The 25,716-nt window shown below is 45.1% G+C and overlaps 2 protein-coding genes across 4 annotated transcripts in view; both read left to right on the top strand.

The window, feature by feature from the left end:
- The window catches only part of fbxw4 (F-box and WD repeat domain containing 4), a 34,726-nt gene extending 32,786 nt beyond the window's left edge, over positions 1-1,940 (top strand). For both annotated transcript variants that reach the window (XM_012840384.3, XM_012840385.3), the window contains exons 8-9: positions 382-523; positions 1,012-1,940. In XM_012840384.3, coding sequence (XP_012695838.2) covers positions 382-523; positions 1,012-1,241 — 372 coding nt within the window. In that variant the 3' untranslated portion in view covers positions 1,242-1,940. The remainder of the gene's footprint in view (positions 1-381; positions 524-1,011) is intronic.
- An 8,315-nt stretch (positions 1,941-10,255) lies between these two features.
- On the top strand, positions 10,256-25,533 carry wbp1la (WW domain binding protein 1-like a). Of its 2 annotated transcripts, none has more exons than XM_012840408.2 (4): positions 10,256-10,498; positions 17,658-17,757; positions 21,286-21,447; positions 21,564-25,533. In XM_012840408.2, the coding sequence occupies exons 1-4, from the start codon at positions 10,430-10,432 to the stop codon at positions 22,439-22,441; spliced, it is 1,209 nt and encodes a 402-aa protein (XP_012695862.1). In that variant the 5' UTR covers positions 10,256-10,429; the 3' UTR covers positions 22,442-25,533. The 2 variants fall into 2 exon arrangements, with proteins under 2 accessions (XP_012695862.1, XP_012695863.1); XM_012840409.3 differs by lacking the exon at positions 10,256-10,498 and adding an exon at positions 17,237-17,452.
- The last annotated feature ends 183 nt before the right edge of the window (positions 25,534-25,716 follow it).

Raw genomic sequence — 25,716 nt, 5'->3', positions numbered from 1 at the left:
CTCTCTTTCTTTCTCTCTCTGTCTCTCTCCTTCTCACTGTGACATTGAGGTCAGGGAGATCCTCTTGATCCAGGCCCAACCTGCAGTTCAGTCCTCTGTGTTCAATAGGTGTGCCGGACAAAAACCTTTGTATGATTCAGGCTTACTGTAGTTTTTTATGGTTAATACTTTTTTTTGTTTTTCCATTTGAATCAAGATTGTGTAAATTGTTTCTCTTTAGACTATGATGTATGTTTCTCAAAGATTCACTTTTGCATTATTTTATTTCCATTTTACTCATTTATTTGGTCTATGGTTTTAGGAGAGGGGGGGATCTGTCTGTTAAAAAAAAAAAACATGGGGTCCATTAATGAACTCAGCATGAACTTCCTCTTTGAACAGGAAATGTGTCATGGAGTGGGAGGAACCTCACGACAGTGCCCTGTACTGTATGCAGACGGATGGGAATCAACTGATTGTCAGTGGCTCGTCCTACTACGGTGTAGTGCGTCTCTGGGACAAAAGACAGACGCACTGTTTGAAGGTGTGTGTGTGTGTGTGTGTGTGTGTGTGTGTGTGTGTGTGGTCGTGTAGTGTTCTCTGTTAGTGTGTGTGTGCGTGGTTGTGCATCTTTCTGTGGAGTGTAACTTTTCCCGATGTGTATGTTTCGTTTTGTGTGTGTGTGTGTGTGTGCATGTGTGTGTGTGTGCGTGTGTTTGTGTGTGTGCGTGCGGGCGTGTGTTTGTGTGTCACCGTAGGTCTAAGTCATGTTGTCAGATGAGCCCAGAACTCGTGTTGTGTTTGCAACACTTAAACATGTCACAGGCCTCCCCACCAAGTGGTTAGTGAGATGAATGTGTTGAAGTGTAGGGCTGTGTTCTTGGTGGTAGTGCGGATTTTATATATGTGTGTGTGGGTGTGTGTGTGTGTGTGGGGGGGGGTGTGGGGGTGTATATGTGTGTGTGTGTATATGTGCAGGTTTTTATGCGTTCTTGCGCGCGCGCGTGCGTGCGTGCGTGCGTGTGTGTGTAGATGTTCCAGCTGACGTCGTCCACCAGCAGCCCTGTGTATTGTCTGCGTCTGAACGCCTCCCACCTGTATGCCGCTCTGGCCTCCGCACTCTACTGCCTCGACTTCACCGCGCCGGGACCCAGAGCCAGGAGATGACCCAGACTTCATCCTCAACACACACACACACACACACACACACATATACACATATACACACACACATATACATATACACACACACACACACATAGACAGATGCTGAAAACACACACCACAGTCAGCCTTCATTGATAATCCCATGAGAGATCTATTTTTTCAAAAAGGCCTGCAGCTGAAATTTATTTTAAAGTGTAAAACTTATATTTTAGACATTATGCTAGTTGCTTGGTGTTTCAAAGTCATTTACAACATGTTCTTGTTTCAACACAAACAGCTTGCAAGTTCAGCTCTCACACTGATTTGGCACACAGCAGACAGCATTCCCAAAGCGTACCCCACATCCCACCTCACCTCCGCCTCACCTCCACCTCACCTCCGCGTCACCTCCACCTCACCCCCACTCCATCTCACCATCACCCCACCACACCTCTCACCACACCTCTTAGGTCACACATTCACGGAGACGACTCTATTGCTGCGGTTAATGTTGGCCATTTTCTCCACACCGCACTGGAAGCGGGAGGATTCACGGCTTGACCTTTCGTGGCCCCGGGTCTCTCTGGCGCTCTGCTGGATCCATCCGCCGGCGGGACTCCTCAGAATAACCCTCGTCACCACACACCGCAGCACAGCCACCTCGCCGGGCGTTCCTCGACAAATGAGATACAATTACACATTATTTCATCCTGTAATTAAAAATTGACTTTTTTAAAAGAAAAAAAGAGTTCTATTGAAAAGGCTATGATTTATTTTTAGAGAAAAAAAAGGTCTATTAAAAGGCTATGATCTTTTGACGTGTGTTTTTTTGTGTGTTTGCATTTTCAGTTTAAATGAGTTCACATGAATATTGATGACTTCTCTGCCAACTGAAATCAGTCATTCTATTCTTCATGCAAACAGAATGAACAAGTTGGTATAGAGGTATGTGTCGGTTATCTGACAAAGACATTCAAGCGTGCTTTTGTGTTTGTGTGTGTGTTTCAGGACCTGTGTCAGATATCTCTTTATGGTATTCCTAAAAAGACAAGAAAAAAAAAAACACATTTATGTGACCTCTTAAGGCCTAGGTCCGATGCCAGGCACAATAAAGCCCCAGACTCGAGGGGGGGGGGGGGGGGGGTCACGGCGCTTTAAAAGTCTGGGTGGCCAGGGGAGCCCACGGAGGACAACAGACATCTGAGGCAAGGCAAAGATGTGAAGGAGGGAGGGAGGGAGAGGAGAGGAGAGCAAGTGGAATGTATTTTCCCTCTGTGTGGGGTGGTGCTGTGTGAGCATGCATGGAAGAAAGAGAGAGAGAGAGATGAAGAGAGAAAGATGGAGGACTGACCATGCATGCTTTTATATGGGTATATCAAACAGAATACATCATCTGTCTGTGTGTGTGTGCACACACACACACCATTTAAGTGCAGGTACCTCACTGTGTGAGTGAGTGACCACACAGATCCAGCGTGCAGAGACCTGCGCTGACACGGCTAATCCAGCGACCCCTCGCAAAACAAACGCCACAGTCCCTGTGATCCCAAAGCCTGCTGGGATTTCTCCGACGGCAGAAGATCACACGAGACAGGTGCTGTGTTTCATTCAGGACCCTTTTCTTTTCTTCTCGTCCCAAAAAGTGAGTGGATCTTAGAGACGTGTCACCAAGATAAAGGTGTACCCTATCTAAAACAACATCAGGGTCTTCAAGAAGGAAGCCGAGGGGTTTAAGTGGTACCTCATTTGACATTGATCTTATTTAGATGTTTCAAAGCTGTAGGTGTTCTACCTCCAAGGCCTTGATCCGATGCTTACATGGGATTGTTACTATTGTGGAACACCTGGGGCTATTGCTGTGGTGTGTTACAGATATAAAAGGAGCATGTATATTTAATGGCTGTCCTTCTGAATGTTTCTGTGGACGTTCTTTGTAGTGAGACCTTCCAGGGGGATGTGTATGCAAAGGACACCAATTGCTGGAAGGGGACATATTTACTGACGGTGAACTTTATTGTGTTGTGGCCAACGTGTCATGCAGAATCTTCCAAACTATAAAATGAAGAAAACCATTCAGTTGTATATTCAGCAACACACACACACACACACATGAATGCACATGTCATACGCACACACATACACATGGAATCTCTGTGACGGTAACTATACTGCAGACCATAATGGAATATATTAGATCATATGCAGGGTGGCCCAATCCATTAGGTACTTTTGTCATCGAAGATAAAAGAAATGCCTACACCGCCGTGCAGACATTGTACAATCATGCAGGAAATGTGGCCCCAGGGGACATTAAACAGTATTCAGTTAAATAAATCATTATCTGATGGTGTGTGGGCCAAATGGACACTGTGCTTGAAGGAAGGCCATTTATTTGATGATATTGTATTGCATGATATAGCTACTCCATTTATTTATTTATTTATTTGTGTGTTTGTTTATTCAGCCATTCATCCCTCTTATCTATCTATCTATCTACTTATTTAGGGTTTACTTGTTTTTGTGGCATTTAGAGTGGTCAGTATTTTTTATTTTTGACAAAGAATGCAGATCCAACCAAACAGTGTTAGAGGATAAACACACAGAACAACAGAGAGCTGTTCCTTGTCACCTGATCTTCTACAGCTCCTTTGTGATTGTGATCACGTTTCCTGTGGACAATACAGGGTTTGCGTGTTTTCTTCCCTCTCGACACACGTAAATAATTGCGCTAACATTTGTTTTGAAACAAGAGGCTGCGCTTGACCCTTAAACACATTTCAGCTCCATCTGTCTCGATCAGACAGAATCCTTTGCTCTTCATCTCCTCCTCCTCCTCCACCCCCCAGACCCCCCCAAAGTGCAGGTGAAGGACAAATAATGGACTGCGAGCTGCAGAGCAAGACGGAGAACAAAAGAGAGCCCTGTGTTTCGGAGGAGGCCGTGCTCTGTGGACGAAAGTGCATTGTGGATGGGGATGGGGATGGGGAAGGTACTGGAGAGCGGGACAGGGTTTCTCACTGCGCTTGAATGGTTGCTCCTGTCGGGGTGTCCATTTCCACTCAGGGCTGCGGTTGGCTCTAATCCCTCTCTCTCTCTCTCTCTCTCTCTCTCTCTCTCTCTCTCTCCCTTCTCTGACCTTTGTGGTGAACACCTCCACCAAGGTGAGGCTAGACAAGCCTGTCGGCTGACGGAAACCTCAGAGAAAAGATCACAACACTTTCAGAGGCAAATTGACACCTTTTGTGCTTGACCAGAGGGTTAGAACAGTAAACAGAGGTGCAAAAGCCTTTTACCAGTTGGTGCAAGTGGTCATATGACAGGAAGTGATTCATGTGGTTTGTGCAAAGCAAGCCAATACCTTACTACTCTGTAAAAGACAAAGAAAATTACTCCGGAATAGCACGTCTGATGTTTGCATTGAACTGAGGAAGAGTGTGTGAAGAAGCCATGTCTGCCCTTAATAATCCACACCAAGGTCACTGAATGCTGTGATGGTAACAGTGGCCAAGCCAGCAGCCCACAGACACAAAAAGGGGGTACATAGGGGAAGGGACAGGAGTAGGGCTGGAGAGCACTAGGACAGGAGTAATGCTGGAGAGAGAGGGGATCTGGCCAGTGGTGGGGTGGGGTGGGGTGGGGTGGGGTGGAGGGTCTAGGGAGAGGATTTGCAGGATTACATGGTGCACCTGAGGAACCTACAGCACACAAAAGAAAAACACACAGGGCTAAAGAAAGGGAGAGGCAGGGAGAGATAGAGAAGTGTGTGGGGGGAGGCTTTTCCTACAGTGCTATTGTTGTAATTCTCATGTCTGTAAATTCAGGTGTGTGTGCAGTGATGTCAGAGAGGGGAAAGGAAGATGAGTTTGCATTCCTTCTGTGCACCTGTGCCATCCACATAACTGTGATCATTGGAAAGCCTCTTTCCATCCCTACAGTTTTCTTCCCCTCTAATTCTGCACGATTAGAAATGTCTTTGAGACCAGCCAAAACATCCAGCTACATATTATAAATTCAGAGAAGGGAAATAAATGCTTGGAACATGGAGTCAGGTCTTCATGTAAACCTAACCTGTAGTCTGTACATTTAAGACTGTGGCAAACTGTTAATCCAGTAAGGGTCCAGTAAGGTGAGGCCCGTCTATTACATTTGAAAGGAAAAAACAGCTTGAATGGTGATGGTGTATCTGATCAGGGTGGATGGTCCGCCATTCTCAAGTCAAAATCGCAGTGTTAGATGTTGAATGAAAAGGCGGGAGGAGAAGGCCAGTCTGTTGTGTAGCCAGGCTATAGCACTCAGGTGAAACCGTATCCTCCCCGTCATCTTACAGAAAACAACAGGGTGGGAACCGAATGGCTGAGCCGCCCACCTGTACGTATGTTTTATTTTATGGGGAATTTGAGAGGGAAACGTACTAAGTTGGAGGTGGAGAGTGGAATTTGAAATGAAAACGATTACTTAATATTATGTTTCAGAACAATCCATTATACAATAAGATAATTTGTTTCTGCAAGGAAAATTAAATACCGACTCACTGACACCATTGTTATCACCTGTCCATTAGCGGATCAATTAGAGCAAATTTGCTTAGTTCGGTTAAAATGGCTGTATCTGCCAGCATCTGCAGTGAGGAGGGTGAGGTAACCTGAGATCAAGTTAAGAGTCAGAGTCAGACAGTGTTTTTGGCCAAGTTCACTGGACTTGAATAGAATCAAGGACTTCCATCTCAGCGCAGGTGACCCTTGTTTCCGACAGAGCAGGGCCTTCCCCGAGCTGCATTAAGCTGTGGTTAAGGATCGGGTGTCACCGCGCTGATCACACAACCAGGAATAGGCTAGGCTTCAGTTCCCATCGCGTTGTGAAGTCATTTTAATATTACATCAACACTGCCATCTACAGGAGGGCAGGCAAAATGCAAATTGGCTTGAAAAGGTATAAGAATGTTTACCTTGTGACCTTTGCCCATGGTATTTTTGTCAGTAACTATAGGTTTGTAAGAATTGCTTTAAGTGTTGTTTCAAATACGTGTTTTGTTGTTAATAACAACTTAATGGCTTTTATGACATGGTTTAAACTGCTCGTTATATTATATTTGCACTCATCTGTTTTAACCAGTACCACAGACAAATCTACCACAAATACTAATGTTGGCATTTAATGATGCTGCACTTGTTAAGCTGTCGACAGCCCACCCCCCACTCCCACTATGTATCTGAGTCTATGCATGCTTAATAGCTTTAAATCCATGCATGAGTGATAGACGCCAGCCTATGTGTAGTTCCCAGAGGACAGAGGGGCTTTTCCCTTTATTATGGCCCGACACTGGGGGCTCAATGGGGAGTGCTTGGCGGCATGGCGCTGTGCGCCGTCCGTCCGACTCCCTTCCGCGGCGGCGCGGTTTGAATCAGAATGGGGCCCACAAAAAGAGGGGGAGCGGAGGGGGTCTACCCAGAACTCCCTGAGCACCCCACCTCCCAGCTCGGACCCTGGGAGAAACCCAGGCGCTGTCAGTCATCCGAGGGCCCAGGAGCCGAAGAATACGGGCCTTTCATGCAGACCTCCAGCATCTCTCTTCACAGAATCCCACCAGCAGTTAATAAAAGGCCCCCTTTCCCCAAAGGAGAAGAAGAGAGTGGGAGAGAGAGAGGGAGAAAAAGAGAGAAAGGGAGAGAGAGAGAGAGAGAGACAGAAGGAGGGGGGCAAAAAAAGCATATTTGAAGAAACTCGACCCTACTTTGCAAATCAGTCAGTAGATACCTGATTGTCACTCCAAGAGTTTGGGACTAATCCTATTGTTTTTTCTATAGGATTACTTGCTCTGGGTCCCTCTCCCCCTTTGGCTCTGCACGGGAGAAAGGGCAGATTAAGGGGATTAGCCTGTATCCTCCTAACTTGTCAAGCCGGGATGTAAGGAACCATTGACTTCTCTGTTCTGAATGGGAGAAGTGCCTAAAAAAGGGAGAAATGAAAGGCAGTGAACAAGAAAAATTCCTGAAAGAACAATGTGATTTGTTTGCTTTTGTTCCTTTTAACTTGGCTGAAAGGTTCAAAGGGCCTTCACCTCAGGAGCAGACAACCCATGTCGCAGAGACAGACTGCGAGAGAGAGAGAGAGAGAGAGAGAGAGAGAGAGAGGGAGCATTTAAAGATGAATATCTGTCAAAACAATATTTTCCAGAACACTCAAATTAGACTGCAAAGGTGAATTGATGTACAAACCTCCAGTGACCCACAGGATGTTCCATTGTTCCATCAACAGGGTAAGGTCAGGAAGTGAGAGGAATATCAGAGTAATTTTGAATGTATCTTGAAATGAATGATTATTACCTTCTGTAAAGCTATATGTTGACTTATATGTTTGGAATGTGTAGACTTCCTATGTGCTCAGAAATTGTTTCAACCCAAGCACAGGTGAACTCTTTAAAAAACACATTTATGGGGTGACTGGCTACTTGGGGGTGGGGCCCTAGGCTTTTCTTGGGGGCAGAGGGTGGGGGCAGAATTGACCTGCCTGCCCTTAAATCCCCCTGTGCCCCCTTCTATTGCAATTTTGAAAGCTCTGAGAAGATTATAGGTCAAGTTTCCATGTCCCACAATTCAGTGCCAATTTCCCAACATGTCACACACTGCCCTCATTCATCTGGATGTGGTGTTGGTTTAGGATGTACAATGTACTCTGTTCCCATTTTCACATTGCCTTTCATAAGAACTTTGTATCTTGCAAACAGATCATGTTAATGCCTTTTGTATATTTTTATTCCAGTCAGGTCTTAGATCCAAAACCCTATACGTGCACTGCAGACAGAAATTGTGTCTCTGCTCGACCGAGCTTCATGTTTAGTCTTATCCTTTTGTTGTCAATGCTGAGCGCAGAAGAGATGATAGACTCAATAGTGAATGTCCACAATAACAAACTAATAAGGGATATCAAAGGAAATCAGAAGCCGTAATATGAAGAAAAATAACAATCAGGATAAACAATTAGATGTGTAGACAATTAAAAAAAATTATGTTTTCCTTAATGAGATAACAGTTGAAATGCACAATTGTTATGAGTTATGAAAGTATTATGAATATGAACAGGTGAAACTTGTTTAACAAGTGTAGATGTCTACACATTAGTTAATAACATAAAATGATAGTAACTTCCTGGGGAGCTGATGAGAGAGTGGGCCCTAATTTCATGAACTAAAGCCGACAGTGGTACAGTGGTAGAGAAGTCGTTTAGTAATCAGAAGGTTGCTAGTTCGATTCCCTGTCGAAGCGTCCTTGAGCAAGACACTGAACCCCTAATTGCTCCTGATGTGCAGTGTGCCATCAGTGTAAATGTAAAATGTGTATACATTGTAAGTCGCACATATGTAAGTCGCTTTGGATAAAAGCGTCTGCTAAATGACTAAATGTAAACGATTTAATAATTTGGCTAAATTATTTTGCTAATTTAATACCATGAGCAATAGCCAAAGCACAAACGTGGGTAGGTCAGCACAATGCTCCCACACGCCACACAGCTTTAGTTCATGTGCAATAGACTTAGCTTGTTGCTCGTTTCCCGTCAATGAAATTAGGTCCCAGTATATCTTAGCCATAGTGCGTTCCCACAGACATACTGATGTACATAAAGGCAAATCAGTTTTCAAAGCTGTAGAGTGAAACACATCCTGAAAAAAGTCTTAAAACATAAACAATTAGAAGGCAAAAGTATCTGAAAACAATGTTGTAATATTGTTTGTTGTAAAACCATTGTAACATCGGCCCACTGGGCCTTTAATCAAATGTTTCCCCCTGATTATAAGGCGCCTTACGAGTGATGATTCTTGTCATTTATATTCATTAGACTAATGCTGTCTGCAACAACTTCAAATCTTCAGATGGATATGTCTGGTAACTCTAACAGTACCTATAAATTATAAACCAATTATAAACAAACTGCAAAGAAGGAAATTGATCATGAAAGACTAGACCAATAATAGGAAAACCGATGACCATAACTCAGGTCATGGCAAAGAATGATTCTCATTTGTTCATTATTTTTATGGCCATAGCCTAATTTATGATATTAAAATGATTATTAATGATTTTGGTTCAATGTTCACACTATGAATTGATTAGCCGTTGATAAAATGCCCTTAAGGATTGCACTGCAACATACCTGTGAGGCAGGTACATATTTTATTAAGGATTGCACTGCAAACATACCTGTGATGCAGGTACATATTTTTGCAAGTTATACTACTCCCTAAGCTTGAGTAAAATCAGAAAAGGCATGTATTATATAATGGGTTGTGCATTTTACACAACACATTAGGCCCATCTAAACACCTGATGTAAAATAAGGTCAACATAATTCGTTAATCTACTTGATTATGTCTTAAACTCTATTTCACAAAACACTTGTCACTCTGCTCTGCTGTTCCATTCAAACAAGGGTTAATTTTGTGATAATGTCGAAAAAAAGGGAAACTTTATCTCTCTCTGTCTGGCTCGTGTTTTTTAAGAGCTCAATTATTTAGGCCACTCTTACACATAACAGGCCATAACCTATTTATAAAACTCTATACAAACAACCGCAATAGGTTTTGAAATTGATTAAACAGGTGGATGATGGTGCAGGGGCCAGTAGATGGCAAAATTGCTGAGTATATGATAGGCCTATGAAATGAGAGAGCGAGTGAGCAATGACTTTTTCACGGCTTTGATACAGTAGGCTACAAACTTCAAACATCGATCCATCTTTTTTCCATAGCATTCTTCTGTCTCTCTTTTACGACGGCGCATTAAGGCCATTGTGGTCAAATACATAAATAAACACGGACATGGGGAGGGGTAATATTCCTAGACAAAACTCTGAATTTACGAGAAAGAAACTCGGATATTCTCTGAGTTTATACAGTCATACATTTGGGAGAAAAATCCCCCTACACCAGCTCCATATTTTTTTCCAACAACAATGGACCTATTAGCCTACGCCGTTCTGGCCACCTGATTTCACAGCAATCAAAATAGTGACTTGAAGTCACACCTTTTAACAGTGACAGCTGGTTCGTTCTTTAACTGATAGATGAAATAGCCAATAACCACGTTGATTAATGCCAATACCAGGAAGTATCCTCTTGAACTATCCAATTGTAAAGTAGGAGGGCGGGCTCTATACTAACTTTGGGAGTTGTAGCTACAGTTGAAGAAAGAACGAAGGATTTGAACGTTTCCTTACTATGTAGTGAGGTACATGTTTGACCTAGACTGTAAATGTACGGACAGTGAAAACAAAGTTTGGCATAAGGGAAGCCAACTGAACTTTGCTCAAAATGGGATTGTTTCTTTTGAATTTTGCTGCACCCGTCAACTCGGCGACAACACAAGGAACAATCACAGAGGTAACCTATCCTAAGTTTTGCTAGCTGGTGATAGCCTGCTTACTTTGTTGTTTACTAATCAAGACAATGTAGTTTTGATAATTTCGCCCACTACAACTTACATATTGGTCTAAGGACAAGTAAGGAAAAGTAACGCCATTGGCCTATTTCTTGTGTTATCTGAAACATCTTATCCTGACGAACTGCTGTAAAGTTGAAATAAAGATAACTTACCTAGCGAGCTAGCTGTGTTAGCACAGAGACTTAACTACCGTTAGCTAGGAAGGTAATCAGGCAGAATGCTAACGTCAACGCTCAAGAAAATCGCTAACATTAGCTAGCTGTCCATATTTATTAGCAAGGTAACTACTAACTGTGATAACGTTAAGTATTACGCTCATAATATTTGACGACTCTGCCCTGTAAACTGTTCTCTCTGTTGCTGTTGCTCTCTATACAAAATGCTGGCAACGTTATCTATAGCTATTAGAAATGATGGCTATTAGAAAGCTTAAGGCTTTCAATTGGTAAACAAGTTATATGACCTAGTTTACGTTAGGTAACGTCAGTGTAACGTTAGCATGATAAAGGTCCTCTACCCTGAGAGCCTAGAATTTGGTTACAAGACTTACTCACTGAATTTGACGTATAAGCTATTGTACAGTGAACACTGTAAGCTGGCAGGCCTAATTCTGCCTTACTAAATTAAATCATGCTAAAGAAAGTCACGTGTGACATGATTAACGTCGTATGTTGACTTATCACACATGCTCCTATAGGCCAAATACGTCAGATGAATGTGCACTTGACAGAGAGAGTGATGCACCTGGATCCCTATTTATATCTTACTGTCTTAGAGTCCTTGTCAACAGGCTTCCCATTAGCATTGAACAGAGAAAAAGACTTGTTGGGTGTAGATTTTCTCACGAGAGCTGGTATGCTACTTAAAAAACAATACGTTTCCCATCCCTTCACATCACCTGTTGGTACATTGATAACAGCAGAGTGGACTGATAATGCCTGACAGTCACACTGTTCAGATATTGATGTCTTTTGTTAAGCAGACTGTATTGCTAGAGGCATATCTTTTGTGGGGTTAATGTATGTTTGTGATGGCTTACTGGGTTGTCACTGTTTGAGATATAATTGTCGCCGAGGGCCAAACTGAGGTTGCAAAGTCATCCGATGAAGTGAGGGGTTTTGAAGACGCTGTGCAACTGTAATGCAAAGACTCATCTGTTTTCCTCTGACCTTTAAGTACGTATGCTGACACTACCAACCAGAAAACAACACAGCCAGCCTTTAGGACTGCCTGCCTGTCGGACTGTTTATAGTAATCAGGAAAACTGCTGTAAACAGAAACAGTGCTGGGGTTCTCTCTCCTTAAAATATATCCTCTAAATGCCACATCTGCACATCCGATTCCTCCCCACTCAAGAGGAATATTGACCTCCTCTAGTAGTTTTTCAGTAGGTTAGGGTTATGGATATTTAATCTTTGAGTCATGGCATAGAATAGAATATCTGTATTGACATTGCACAAGTAGAATAACATTAAGTGTGCACTTTTCATGCGCAGTGCTCTAAAGACAGTGGCAAGTAGTGTAACAGCTCAGATGTGCAATGTAGCAGCAACACCAAAACAGTACAGAAGTTTAGATGTAGAGTCTTCATTAAAAGCACAAAGTGAGTCTTCATTAAAAACACAAACTCTGTCAAAGTGGATGAATATATCAATCCCTAGGGACTGATGTTACAACAGAAGCTGTTTCTCAATCAGCGTGAGCTGTAGATGTCCTCCAGAGCTGGAAGCTGTATCCCAATGATCTTCTGTGCGCTGCATACGGCCCGCTGAAGACCTCTCCTAACAGCTGCTGTGCAGCTGATATGCCACACAGAGATGCAGCATGTTAAGATGTTCTCTGTTGTGCAGCGGTGGAAGGTCACCAGCATCTGCATGGGCAGACCAGCTTTCCTCATCGTCCTCAGGAAAATTAACCGTTACTGGGCTTTCTTGACCAGTGCAGTGGGCCATGGGAGGTCCTCTAAGATGTGAATGCCCAGAAGAAACCTGAAGCTGAACACACTCTTAACTGTCTCCGTTTACAGGAGCATACTGTCATGTCCGGCTCACAGACATGACAAATAATAGAAGTTCACACAGGTTTAAAAGCCAAAACACTAAAGATTTATTACAATTAGCCAGGACACTAACAGTCCAAGCTACGGTGAGGTTTGACAGTCAGTTAATCAGTGGTGTCGGCGTGGATGCATGCATGCTAGCTCAGTAAGTGGAGTGTTGTATTGTGAAAGCAAAGTTTCCCCTTTCTCTCTCTCTGAATCTCCGTCAGAATCTCCTTTGGAACCAGTGGAATTTGCTCTTATAGTACTGGTCCCAGGTGTTCCCAATCACTGATGAGCTGAACACACCTGCTGGTCATCTGCAAGACAAACACACAGACAGACAAACAGCCAGCCCAGCAACCAAAAGAGGCGGGGTCGTTACAATACTCATACTGTGACCTTCTGAAATTTAGGATAGGCTCCTTGGTCTTTGCCGTGTCGAGGGACAGATTGTTCTGATACAGTTGAGTCACCTGCCAACTCAACAATGGTGTTTAGTGGCGAATGCAGGAACACAGTCTTGTGTGAAGAGGGAGTTGAGGATGGGGCTCCATACACATCCATGTGGTGTGCCAGTACTCAGGTGGGGTGGGTAGGTAGGATAGGTGGGGGGCCAGTCTCACTGCCTGAGGATGTTCTGATAGGAAGATCAGTTGCATAGTGATGAGCTGAGGCCTAGCTGGTGGAGTTTATAGGGGAGCTTGCTAGGAATAGGGACAGTATGGAAAGCAGAGCTCTAATCTGAATAGTGTCCTCACATGTGGGCCTTGTTCCTTTAGGTTAGTCAGGACAGTGTGTCCTTTTAAGAGATTTCATGTTTGTTCATTCATGGTTTCTGGTTTGGGAACATCTTAATTTTTCTTCTACTGTAACGTTATCACCACAGCAGTTGATGTAGATGAGCACAATGGCTATGCATTCCTCCAAGTCCACCTCTCTGCCATGTGTAGCCGGTTGTGCAAACAGGTCCCGGAGGCAGAAGGTGGCTTCCTCAAAGCAGTCCTGGAGGTATAAGGTGGCTTCCTCAAAGCAGTCCTGGAGGTATAAGGTGGCTTCCTCAAAGCAGTCCTGGAGGTATAAGGTGGCTTCCTCAAAGCAGTCCTGGAGGTATAAGGTGGCTTCCTCAAAGCAGTCCTGGAGGTATAAGGTGGCTTCCTTAAAGCAGTCCTGGAGGTATAAGGTGGCTTCCTCAAAGCAGTCCTGGAGGTATAAGGTGGCTTCCTCAAAGCAGTCCTGGAGGTATAAGGTGGCTTCCTTAAAGCAGTCCTGGAGGTATAAGGTGGATTCCTTAAAGCAGTCCTGGAGGTATAAGGTGGCTTTCTCAAAGCAGTCCTGGAGGTATAAGGTGGATTCCTTAAAGCAGTCCTGGAGGTATAAGGTGGCTTCCTCAAGCCACATTTTGACTCTTTATTGGCAGACATGTGGTTTTGTTGATGTGAGGTGATACAGGTGTCAGAAACGGTGAAAGATGATCAGATTGTCTAAGGGGTATATGAGTGTTTGATGTTTGTGTATACCTAGTCTACTCCAGAGTGTTTGAGCCCCTGGTAGGGCACTGCAGGTGCTGATGGAATTAATGGAGCACAGATCGTAAGTTGACCTGGTTCAAATCCCCTGCAACAATGAAGGCACAATCAGGGTGAGCATTCTGCTGTTTACTGATGGCTGAACTAGGGACTCCGCTAAGAGCAGGGACAGCAGGCTCTGTATCTACATCCACAATGACTGGTGTACCAACCACAGTGCAGTAGAGCTATTGTTCTCCAGATCTGGAATATCTACTTCTTAAATGTAGGCCATTTTCTGCCTCCTGAGTTTTCTGTTGATGTTATCATGGCTGTATACATTCCTCCACAAGCTAATGCTAAGCTAGCCCCAGCACAGCTGCATTCAGCCCACAGTAAACAGACAGTCCTAAATCTGAAAAAAATTGTCATTGTTGATGTAGATACAGAGCCCGCCACCCCTGCTCTTACTGGAGTGCTTAGTTCGGTCTGCATGATTCAGTGATCAGCTCACCAACTGTCGTGAACCAGTAGCTGAGCCACGTCTCTCTTGCTGGCATGGTGATCCATGGAGCTGCCGCAGCTCTCACTTGCCCCTTCAGAATGTGACTGAATAGGGGTGGGACAAAATATCAATATGGTGAAATTTCACAATATTTCTGTTGTTGATACATTATCGATACACTGACCCCGAATATCGATGCATTTTCTTCAGACTTAAGATATTTTTTAACCGATTCTGATTTTCCAGAGCACAACTACCGTCCATCTTCATGTCCAGGGTTAATGGTCATGAAACACAATAATAACTGGCAGTAAGTAGACCATCAAAATAGGCCTCTAACAGTGATGTGATATCGTTGTCGTGACCAATGTGTCTTGATGGTATCGTATCATGAGTTACTCCATGATTCCCACCCCTACTACTGAAGTTGCTAAAGTTGCTATTAACTTAAATTAACTACTCTGTCCAATGTTCAGTAGTTCTGCACGGATATATGACCTTTTCGCACTGGCGGATAAACTGAGCATTAGGATGATAAAATAAGTGGCTGATACCACTGTTTTCAGACAAAGTAATACTTGTACTTGCCGATACAGAGTACTGCAACGAGTACTTAATGAGGCCCATATTATATGTTGTCAGCCCATGACATTGGTGTCTCTGATTCCTGTCTCCACTGCTGGGCTACAGGACCGGTTGCAGTTTGGTGTGTTTATGTACATAGAGGCAAACCATTTGCCAAGTTGGAGATGAATGATCAAAAGCATCAGACATTTAAAAAAAATCTGGCATAACATGGTAGACGATTTTCCACAATATATACATGCTCTCAGCCCCCATACGTCTGTCTGGTCTGTGTGAAGGTTCATATGCACTGTGTGTGAAGGATCTCTGGTTGACATTGTCTGCCTCTCCAGTAGGCCGTTCCCTTTTCCTGGCACCACTCTGCCACCACTCTGCCACTGCCATCGCCAAGGTCAGGGGTGCAGTTCTTGGAAGAACAAGGAGTGATAAAAACGTATACTTGCTTTCCCAGCACATCAAGGTGCTTTTGATAAAACTATAAACATAACAAAATGTAGGCCCTGTGTGTGTGTGATTCATTCATTCATTCATTAATTCATTCATTCCATCTGCCACTGAAATCACATGTTTGGCCAGTCATGCCTGTACCTCTTCTGTTGTGAGTTCTAACAAGATCACTTGGCATTGGCCTACATGAGTAGCAAATGGGGAAACAAAATGGACCATTCAAATTCACAACGCATGTAGAATGAGATTGATGAAAAGAATGGAGAACTGTGGGGGTCTAGAATCCAAGTTTTAGCTAGTGGCTGTAGTGGGTACTGTTTTTTGAATGTGTATTTTCCCTCCCCTCTGTGTATCTAGGCCACTGCATTTGAATAGTTTTTTTTTTTTTTTTCAAAAGTAGGTTACTGTTACTGATTCTTGCACCATGGAAAAGAAATTCAAATCACACACTGATTCAGTTGCTGTGTGGCCTTATTCTGCACTCGTGTAGGCTGTCCCTTTCAAAAAAAGATGCCTATTCATTGGTGCCCTCTTACATAAACACTGTAGCGCTGTGCGGTAAGTGGTTGAGAGCCGGCCAAACTCGTTTCCATAGGACAGGAATTTCCATTCTCCTCATTCTTTTTGGTCCCTTGGAGGAAGTAAGATGGAGTTATGTGCTTGTAGTTTAAATGAGGGTGCTGTGCTTGTAGTTTAAATGAGTGTGCTGTGTTTGAAAAACCACATGAAGTGTTTGTTTAGTGGGTAATATTTCTCCTGGGGAACTAGTCCCAAGAGGCATTGCAAGTCACCTGCTGAAAGGTTAGTGCCCTGGAGGATGGGTCACAATGAACAGAGAATTCATAGAGTGGTTGTACGCCAAATTATGTCATCATTGATAGCCATACTAGTAAAAGTAAGATAGCAATAATTGAGATGTTAATTTGTTCAGGATTATCATACTAGGCAGCATCTGGTAATCTCCATCTTGGTTCATGGATGTTATTTTTGAGAGACCAACCTACCTTTTCATCTGTTTCACCTGTTATGAATGGTGAATTTAGGCCTCTAGTAAATTCTGAAGGTCCAAATTCTTTTCACTCTATAAATAAATGGGCATAATTTCAGTACTACTTTGTCCTCCAGACTACTGATATTTGGCATGCATACGTATGTAATGGCTACACTTCAAGGCAACCCTCTCGTAGTTGTATCTCGAGTGGCCACTAGACAGAACAATCATGTGGTGCCCTGGCTGCCTCACAATAACCAACCATGGATACTTTATACTGTAAACATTTACCAATTGCCGTACAAGTCATGTCCAAGGTATACTAGTCAAGGCTCTGGATATGTTTGTATGAGAGAGAGGGAGAGCGAGAGAGAGAGAGTCTCACAGTCTCTGTCACAACCGGGATGACTGAGGCCAGCTTGGCCTGTGGCATGGTGGATTGTTTACCCGCATTCCCTGGCACACTGGACCAGCTCTTAAATGTGGGTGGGTAGCGCCACACCACGCTGAGCTGAGCTGTGTTTAAATCCAGACCACCAGCCGCCCGTCAGGGTAGTTTTCACACACACACACACACACACACACACACACACTCTTACACTCACTGTGCCACATCACTCCTGGCCACTACTGCAGGATATCACAAAGCTGCCCTCAACGTTGCGCCTCTTTCACGGTGGCCTTGACGTTTTGCGGTATCTGCCTGAGTTCCCCTCACTGTGCTATAAGAGAGGGTGAGAAACAGAGAGGGAGAGAGTGTTTGTGCTCATTCATTTGGATTCCCTGACCATCATGCCTTTCTTTGTCTGGATAAGACAGGTAACAGGCATGCTTTTTGGGGGGGAGGTGCTGTTTTATTTTTAAAAAAAATCTCCAAGTCATCAAAGTGGACCTCTTTGAGTCTCTGGGGTCTTGTATTGGAGCTTTTGGACTCTTGTCGGAAGCAATACACAATTGTAGTAATCTAAAGATGCTTATGTCTGATATGAACTTGTGTTTATGTATGTTTGTTTGTTTGTTTCAGAGCAAGCTGCTATGCCAGGGGCCAAAGAATCAGAGCTACATCTGTGAATCGGGCTACTGCTGCGAGTACCAGTGCTGCAGTCACTACTATGAGCTGTGGTGTAAGTACAACCCTTCACTCCTCCCCCCCCCCTCCTGCCCTTGCAACCCTCCTGCCGCCTCTGTGTGCCGGACCAGCCTGTAGTGATAAAAAAAAAAAAACGAGCATGTTTGGGAAGAGGCTCTTTTTGAAGTTAGACGAGTGCAGCCTTCAGCACAGGAAGGGGGCTCTACAGAATGCCAAACTGGCCCTGGGCCTTGGCGGTTGGGTTGACATAATAATAACACCTATGTTATATTTTCCTTTAGTATGTACAATAACACCACCGCCCCTTTCTTGTCTTGTGTAAGGTGCTCCACCCTCTAGAAGCTTCTGAAACCTTCTGTGATGATGCTGTTGCATTTTAAAGGTTAAAGGCATCAACTGGTTGTCAACAAATTCACACCAGTTTTTCCTCCTGGCAGGGTGTGATGTGTGATGTCAGTTGTAAAGAATCAGACAGCCTGTGAGCTCAGTGGCCAGTGGCGACTCTATATTTAAACGAGCAGTTGGTGAAAAAAACACCAACACCTTTTTAGTATCTTTAGGTTTCAAATATGTGGCATCTCCTCAAAGCAGTGGTCAAGTGCAGATGGAAAATCATCAGTGCAGTTCTAGATCATTCTGAATGCCGTAGGGTCTTCCAGGTGGAAAAACACATGTGTTTTGCTTGGAGCTCCTCTTAACAGGAGGGAAGTCCCAGCTCTCCCACTGGACAGACATTGCATACATCCCAACAGCCCTGCCTTCTCATAGGGTGGTTACAGAATGGAATGAAAAGTGTTTTTCTTTTTCTTTCTTTCTTTCTCTCTCTCTCTCTCTCTCGCTCTCCCTCTCTCTCTCTCTCTTTCTCTCTCCCTCTCCTGCTTTTCAGGGCCTCCCCACCCCTGTAGTGGCAGATGAAAACACCTCAGTGCTTTTCTTTGCTTTGTTTTCCTCCCCTCTGGTTGAACACCATGAGAACCTGACAGCTTACATGAATCAGACTGTTTAGCTTTTTCTGCCTCCCAAAGAAGAGAGGTTTTAATAACGTGCATTGTTTCTTGGACAGCCATACCATGAACTGCTTGTACTATTTAACAATAAATAATAATCAAAAGTATGGACATTTAGCATTATCCATTTTCTTATAAGTAAAGAATTGTGAAAAATGGTATCTGACTAGAAGCCTTTTCCCTTCTGTTCCATATATCAGTTCAAGGCCAGAAAGCAAAGTGAAGACTAAGTTGAAGGTCCTGACCTTCCACTTGACCTTTTGGATTCTGCTTGCAGTCCCCCCCCCCTCTCTTTTCCATTCACCGTCCGACAAAACAGGCGTCTTATTGGGAAAGTTGTGTTTGTGCCCGTTCCTGACGGAGACGTTGGGCTCGGGTTACATCAGCCCTCTCCGGGCGTTCTGTCTATTTTAATAACGAGGGCCCGGCCGGGCCCCTGCTCTCGACCGGCGTTCTGCCGCGTTAGCTGCTGAGTCAAGCCTCTGCTCTTGGCCCCTCTTCACGTCGGCATAACCAGCGCATAACACCCCACAGACAGCCACCTCTGCCAGCGTAACCCGATCACCTCCGCTCCCGTAAACAGCTGCCTTAGGTTTCTCCCTTTGGGGAAGCAAACCGTTCCCCCTCTATCTTTCTGTCTGTCTATCCCTCTGTCTTTCTCTCTCTCTCTCTCGCTGTTCCAGTCTTTTTCTCTGTCTTTTTTTCTTTTTTCTTCTCATTTGTCCTGTTTACTCCCTTGTTTCCTCCAGGCCTGAGTACAGCGTCATTTGGGCTCAGTCCCATGACGCCACAGCCTGTCCACAGCTGTTTCCCGTGACCTGACGAGCGCTCGCTCCCCTGAGTGCGCCGCTGTTTTGCTCGTGTTTGTCAGAGCGTGCCTAAATGACCATAATTGAACCAGATGAGGAAACGGCCACTCTGCTCATCACCTTCCAAGTCGCTAAGATGGTCTTTTTTTGGTGCGGCATTGCACTGAACCCACTGTTTGGCTTAGGCCCAGTCGGCGGTGTTTTCCAACCACCCCTCCCAGTGCAAAAATGCCAACCATTTTGCCAACGGAATGTGTCCTTGGTGCAGGAGTGCCCACACAGGACTAATTGAGGGGCCTGATAAGCGCCAGGCTGATGCAGCTGCCTGCCGGGGGCATTCCAGACCGATTTAGACTTATTCCACATCAATTAATCAAAAATAATTAGGTATATTTAGCATGCAGACCCCCAAGCTTCCCTCACTGACCCCCACAGGCACCCCCGATGGCTTGGTGCAGCCTTAAGGCCAGTAAGACCACAGCCCCCCCCCAGTCCCCCCAGATGGGGTTTGCATGCTACTGATTGGACATATGCACTGGCTGAAAAGGGTTACCAGCAACAACAGTGTTATGAAACGTCCAGTTGTGTAACACGATTCGTCATTTTCCGTTCACAAACTGTATAATCAGGTAGTGAACAAAAGGTTTGTTTAAATGATGGGCTGTCATATATCGCTAAACCTACCCTTTGTTTTGTAGAGAGACAAATCCTTTCTAAGACCAGCTCATTTGAGCTCTCCCACACTTTTATGGATGTGTTACATTGTGGGCACCCTGCACTTAGTCAAACACTTCTCCCAGTACCACTGCAAAGTGTAGAAAAGGAATGGCTTAAGGGCTGTAGATGTCGGGGTTGTTTGTGAAGCAGGACACACTAAGAATGTGACACCACATGCCAAGTGCTCCAGCATTGAGGTGTGAGCAGTGGGATGAGCCTGTTCTGTTTTTTTTCTTTCCTCCAGTAATTCCACTTGATAGATATAAATGACTCCTTTTCAGTCTGAGTTTTTGTCTAGCGTTTAGCAACGGTGCTGCGTGCTAACTCTAATGCTCCGGGTGAGATTTCAGGGTCTGGTTGGAGAATAGACTTGGCACGCAGTGCAGTGAGTGGGTGATCTTATCCACCAAGGGCCCTTGTGCTGGCAGCAGGTTTACATTCCAACTCAGAAACTTAATTATATTTCCGTCATTTAACCGATCTCAGTCATCAGATGATTGATTAGTTGAATTAGCCTTTTTTTCTGTGGGTTGGAATGAAGACTTGTAGCCACAGGAGCCCAGAGGATATTACATTGCTAACCCCTGATGTATTCTAGATCCTATCAGTGGAAAGCCACACACTGCAGGCATAGCTGATGATTGTATTTCATGCTTTAACACGGGGGTCGTCAAACTCTTTAAGTCACCAGCCTCCAAAACAGGGTTTTGCAAGTATTTTCTTTTTTGTATCTTGGAAGTGCAAAAATGACAGACTGTGCTGGTATTACTCTAAGAGAAGAGAAGAATCCCTATGCCTTAGTTCAGGTCACAAAATTATAGAAGCTTGGAATGATTTCAATTCAGCATAAGGAGCCGTCATCGTCATTCACTGTGCCAAAATGATGCCCCTTCATGACTGACTGTGGAGCACCCACCACCATACACCTTGCCAGCTTTGCAGTGTGGGCATATCTGCAGGTAGTGGGAGTCTGTTTGGTGAAGGTTTTGGTCATGACCTGGTTGTGGTGCTGTTTGTATTCCATCTCAGGGTTCTGGTTGGTCTGGACCATCATCATCATCCTGATCTGCTGCTGCGTGTGCCACCACCGCCGCACCAAACACCGGCTCCAGCAGCAGCAGCGGCAGCACGAGATCAACCTCATCGCCTACCGAGAGGCCCACAACTACACCACACTGCCCTTTTACCTCAGTAAGGCCTTCCTTTCCCTTCTTTCTTTCTTTCTTTCACTCATTTCTTCTTTTTCTTCCTCTCCTTTCATATGTCCCTCTCTTATTTCTCCTTCTGTGTTGGTTAACTCTCTCCAGGGTTCCTGCCCAGTTACCTGCTGCCTGCCTATGAGGAGGTGGTCAATAGGCCTCCGACCCCCCCACCCCCCTACAGTCCGCCTCAAACAGTGGTGATCGAGACCGGTGGCAGCCCCACACACACTGACCAGCCGGACACCCACTGCCCCCAGGGCCCGGCCAGCCTCTCCGGCCCCGGGGCCCTCTCTACCACCTCCGCCCCCAGCCCCGAGCAGCAGCTCCACCTGCCGGTCTCCAGCCTCGGCCCCAGAGGGGTGGGGGACGATGGCAAGCCGCTCCCCGGGACTCTGCCTGAGGGCCGGCAGCATCTGCCGCACATGGCGCCGCTGGCCGGGGACACCCCTCCGGCACGGAGCAAGGGCAGAGACTGTTGCAAGGAGCCGGGCTGCGAGCCCTTCGACGACAAGGACCGCACGCCCGGGCGCCACCGGCGCTTCACCGGGGACTCGGGCATCGAGGTGTGCGTGTGCAGCCGAGGAGTGGGGGAGGGCGAGGAGGAGGAGGATGACGACGAAGAGCGGATGAAGGAGCTTGAGCGGCTCATGGACGACGAGGAGGATGGTTTGCGCCCGCGTGACTTCTGCGACACCTGCCACCCTCGTGGTGTAGTCCAGGGCCACGGGCAGCGCCACGACCCGGTGGCGCCGGGGGACGAGGAGCGTGGGGCCCCCGAGGGCCTGGAGCGGGCCCAGCAGCAGCAGCAGCAGCAGCAGCATCACCACCACCACCATCATCATCAACCACAGCAGGGGCAGGAGCAGGAGCAGGAGCAGCACGCCCAGGCCTCTCTGCCACGCTCCCCAGTCTGTCTGCACTTGCACACCATCAGCGAACAGGACGGCTCCCACACCCAGGGCAGCGCTGAGAGCCAGAGTTGAGCACTTAGCATCGCATACCGAGACACAAAGTCTCCTTAGTCTGTGCGACATCCCTTTACTCCCTCACTGTACTTTCATATGTGTGTGTGTGTGTGTGTGTGTGTGTGTGAGCAGTGTGTGTGTGTGAGCAGTGTGTGTGTGTGAGCAGTGTGTGTGTGTGAGCAGTATGCGTGTGTGAGCAGTATGCTCGTCAACTTGTGTTATGTGAAATTGTGGAGTTGCGGGAGGAAGGGGGAATAATTGCCTCTGCTGAACTGATTGGCATCCCCAGTGTTGACGTGTGTAAGATAGTCAATGTAAAGGCTAGCCCTGGTGCCTTGTGGGATAGCGGGGGATATTGTGTTTGGTATCCCGCCAGCCTGCTGCCTGTGTGTTTCCTAACAGTGAGCCTGCAGAGAGAACTGTGCTCACTGTCACTGGCGGGATCACGAGCTTTAGTAGCAGGTCGTAAGTACACCTTGTCCCAGTGTGCGGGACAGGATTACACAATGCAAGCAAATATAAAAAGGGGGTTGCGTTGCTTCAGCCTCTCTGTCCAGTACTGTACGTGCTGTCCACTGGGACATTAGAGAAAACATTATTAGTTAAGACTTACAGTACCCTGTGTAGCCATATTCAGTAGTAGCCTGTATCATAACAGACGTCCCCGCCTCCTCAGTAAGAGGAATATATTACTTAGGGGGAAGCATATTGTATTGGTACATTTAGCGGTGTTTGTATAGCCTATGTCACACTGAAAGAAGGTGATTTCAGATTTACTTTGTGTCTAATTGAGAGGAACAAGGAGCCTCATGAATGCAGAATTGAACATGAACCGGTCTCAAATAAGCAGATGGGCACTGCAGATTACACTTATTGTGTGTGATGGTGCAAACTGCAGAGCCTAGCCCTCATCCTGGGGTACCTCAACCTTGGAGGGGCAAAAAACCTAGAACAAACCTTGCAAATCAAAATTGAGGAACTGTACAAAAAAAAAAAGAGAAGAAGAAGAAGAAGCAAAAAAAGGGAAACTTCTTAAGTCAAACAAACCACAAAAAGAAAAACCTGAAACACGCGAAGACCTGGTTTGACTCCCCCGACAACAAGTTTGTTAAGCAGCACTTCACGTCATGTAAGACCGATGCGTCAAAACGCCTCAAAATTCAAGGTTGAAAATCAAAGCCACTGCACTCCGTGGAAGACACGTGAGTGTAATGATTGAGTGGGACTAAAACAGTCAAGCACATGTTTCTAGTGTGTGTGTGTGTGTGTGTGTGTGTGTGGATGATCTTCAGTCAGCATCCCATTCAATGGACAGTTGAACCCAAAGAGGCTGACTGGAGCGTTGCCCCTCCTTAGCAGTGCCTACCCATGTCGCCTACTGTACACATCTCACATCATCTTGTTTCAATGTCAAAAATTCAAAAATGAATAGGATCTTTCCCCTATTCCCAGTCATTTAAAAAAGACTGCCTGTGCTGCAAACGTTGTGGAGCCTTGCATCATCAGCATGTTATGACTTCAGAAAGCACACTTAACTATCATGGTGCCTTTTTCTTTTTTTTCTTTTGGTTCTAGTCATTGTTTTGTTCTCTCCGTTTGCCTTATCTTATGTGTTTGGAGCCTCAAGACCAGGAGACGAAGCCAAGGCCAGTACGAGAGATTAAATGCATTTCCTGAACTTAACTCTGGCTTGGTTTAGTCCTGTTCTGGAGTGTCTGGTCAGACAGGTTGTAGTAGTTTTCGTAAACAAGCCCTTAAAAATGAAAAAAAAAAGCTTTTGAAGAGTTTTTGTGTCTTTTAAAAAGATGGCATGTCTGGCTGATAGTGTACTTTTTGGTGTTAGAGGGGAAGGATTTAATGTCATGGCACTATAAGGGAATGTTATTACCACTAACAGTCATACGCGCTAGATTGTGTAGCTTTCTGGGTAGTCTATCAGTAGGAGATTTCTTTCCTAGTGTCCTATCGGATCAAGAGCATGCAGACATATTGTGGTATATTGGTCGTTGAGGACCGTGTCTACAGTTTATAGCATGAAGCTCTGTGGCTTGAAAGTTTTGGTGTCCTGCCTGTTGCCAATATTGGCAAACTGGCCAAAGCTGCCACAATAAATTCCACACTGCGGGAAGAAGAAGGTATACTCGCGTGTTGTGTTGTGTTGTGTGTCAGATGGACAGAAAGTCTGTAGAGTGTGTGTGTGTGTGTGTGGGTGGTTGGGGGGAACAGGGAAAGTTTGAATGCGTGTGTGTGAGTTTCAGTGCATGGGTTTGTTGGCTGTCATCCCTGTCCAAATGGACTCTACTCTGTGGGTATTGTGTTTATCTGAGCCATCATGTGGAGCACCTGAGTGGCAGGCCTCCACAGAGGACATAGAGATAGGCCACAGTTCAAAGGCCACTGATAGGCCATCAGCCCTGGAGATGGCACCAGGTGGGCCTAATTCTCTAAGGAAAACATCAGCCGTCAGATAGCGTAATTACCTACCTGAGTGTCTCGGGGCTAGAAACACGGGTTCTACAAACGATGTACCCCATGTACTGAAACATTTATGACCGCATATAGGCTAGGCGCCTCAGAAAAAAACAGAACAGAAGCTGCCACCAGGTGTATTGCGTATGGGTATGACTAACTTTGTGTTGCTTTGTGTTTTTATCTAATGGCATTTGCTGTCATGCAGTCATGGTGAATGAGTGACTGAACAAACCAGCTGTCCAATCCATGGTGCTCCTCCACAGTCGTTGTTCGTAGTTATCCACACCAGCTTTCATGTATTGCGACCAAATAAGAATGGTTTGGAAAGAAGTCATATGGAATCTTATATGATGTTTGTTTTGTTTATTTTAGTTTTTTTTATTATTATTATGGTTTCTTTTGCCTGAATAAGGTGTCATTGCACTGTTTTAACTTCAACAACTTAAACAACATAGTGGGTTTATTTGCAATGTCTGATTTGACATCAAGGTGGCGGGAGCCATAGCTTTCCATGTGAGTCCAGGTACTATATCTGTTTTTTAAAACCATAGCCTTTTCTGTCATGGTTCAAGTCAGCCAAATGAGTGAATACTGAAGATTATTACGTGTAAATAAAGAGAATATTTGTTAAAGTTAAAGACTGTTGTGTCCTTTTTTTAATTATTATTATTGACATATCAGGAATGATTTCATAAGCTTCTGAAGCACTGGTTCAACCAGTATGAAGGCACACACTGTTTAAGGGTGATTTCACTTCCATACATGCAGGTGATGCACTTGTGGCTTTCAAGAGCAGATATTGGTGCTGCTCTTTGTTCAAA

The sequence above is a fragment of the Clupea harengus genome, chromosome 13 (genome assembly GCF_900700415.2).
Source record: "Clupea harengus chromosome 13, Ch_v2.0.2, whole genome shotgun sequence".
Classification (NCBI taxonomy): Eukaryota; Metazoa; Chordata; class Actinopteri; order Clupeiformes; family Clupeidae; genus Clupea; species Clupea harengus.
This window is presented reverse-complemented; position numbering and strand designations above follow the sequence as displayed.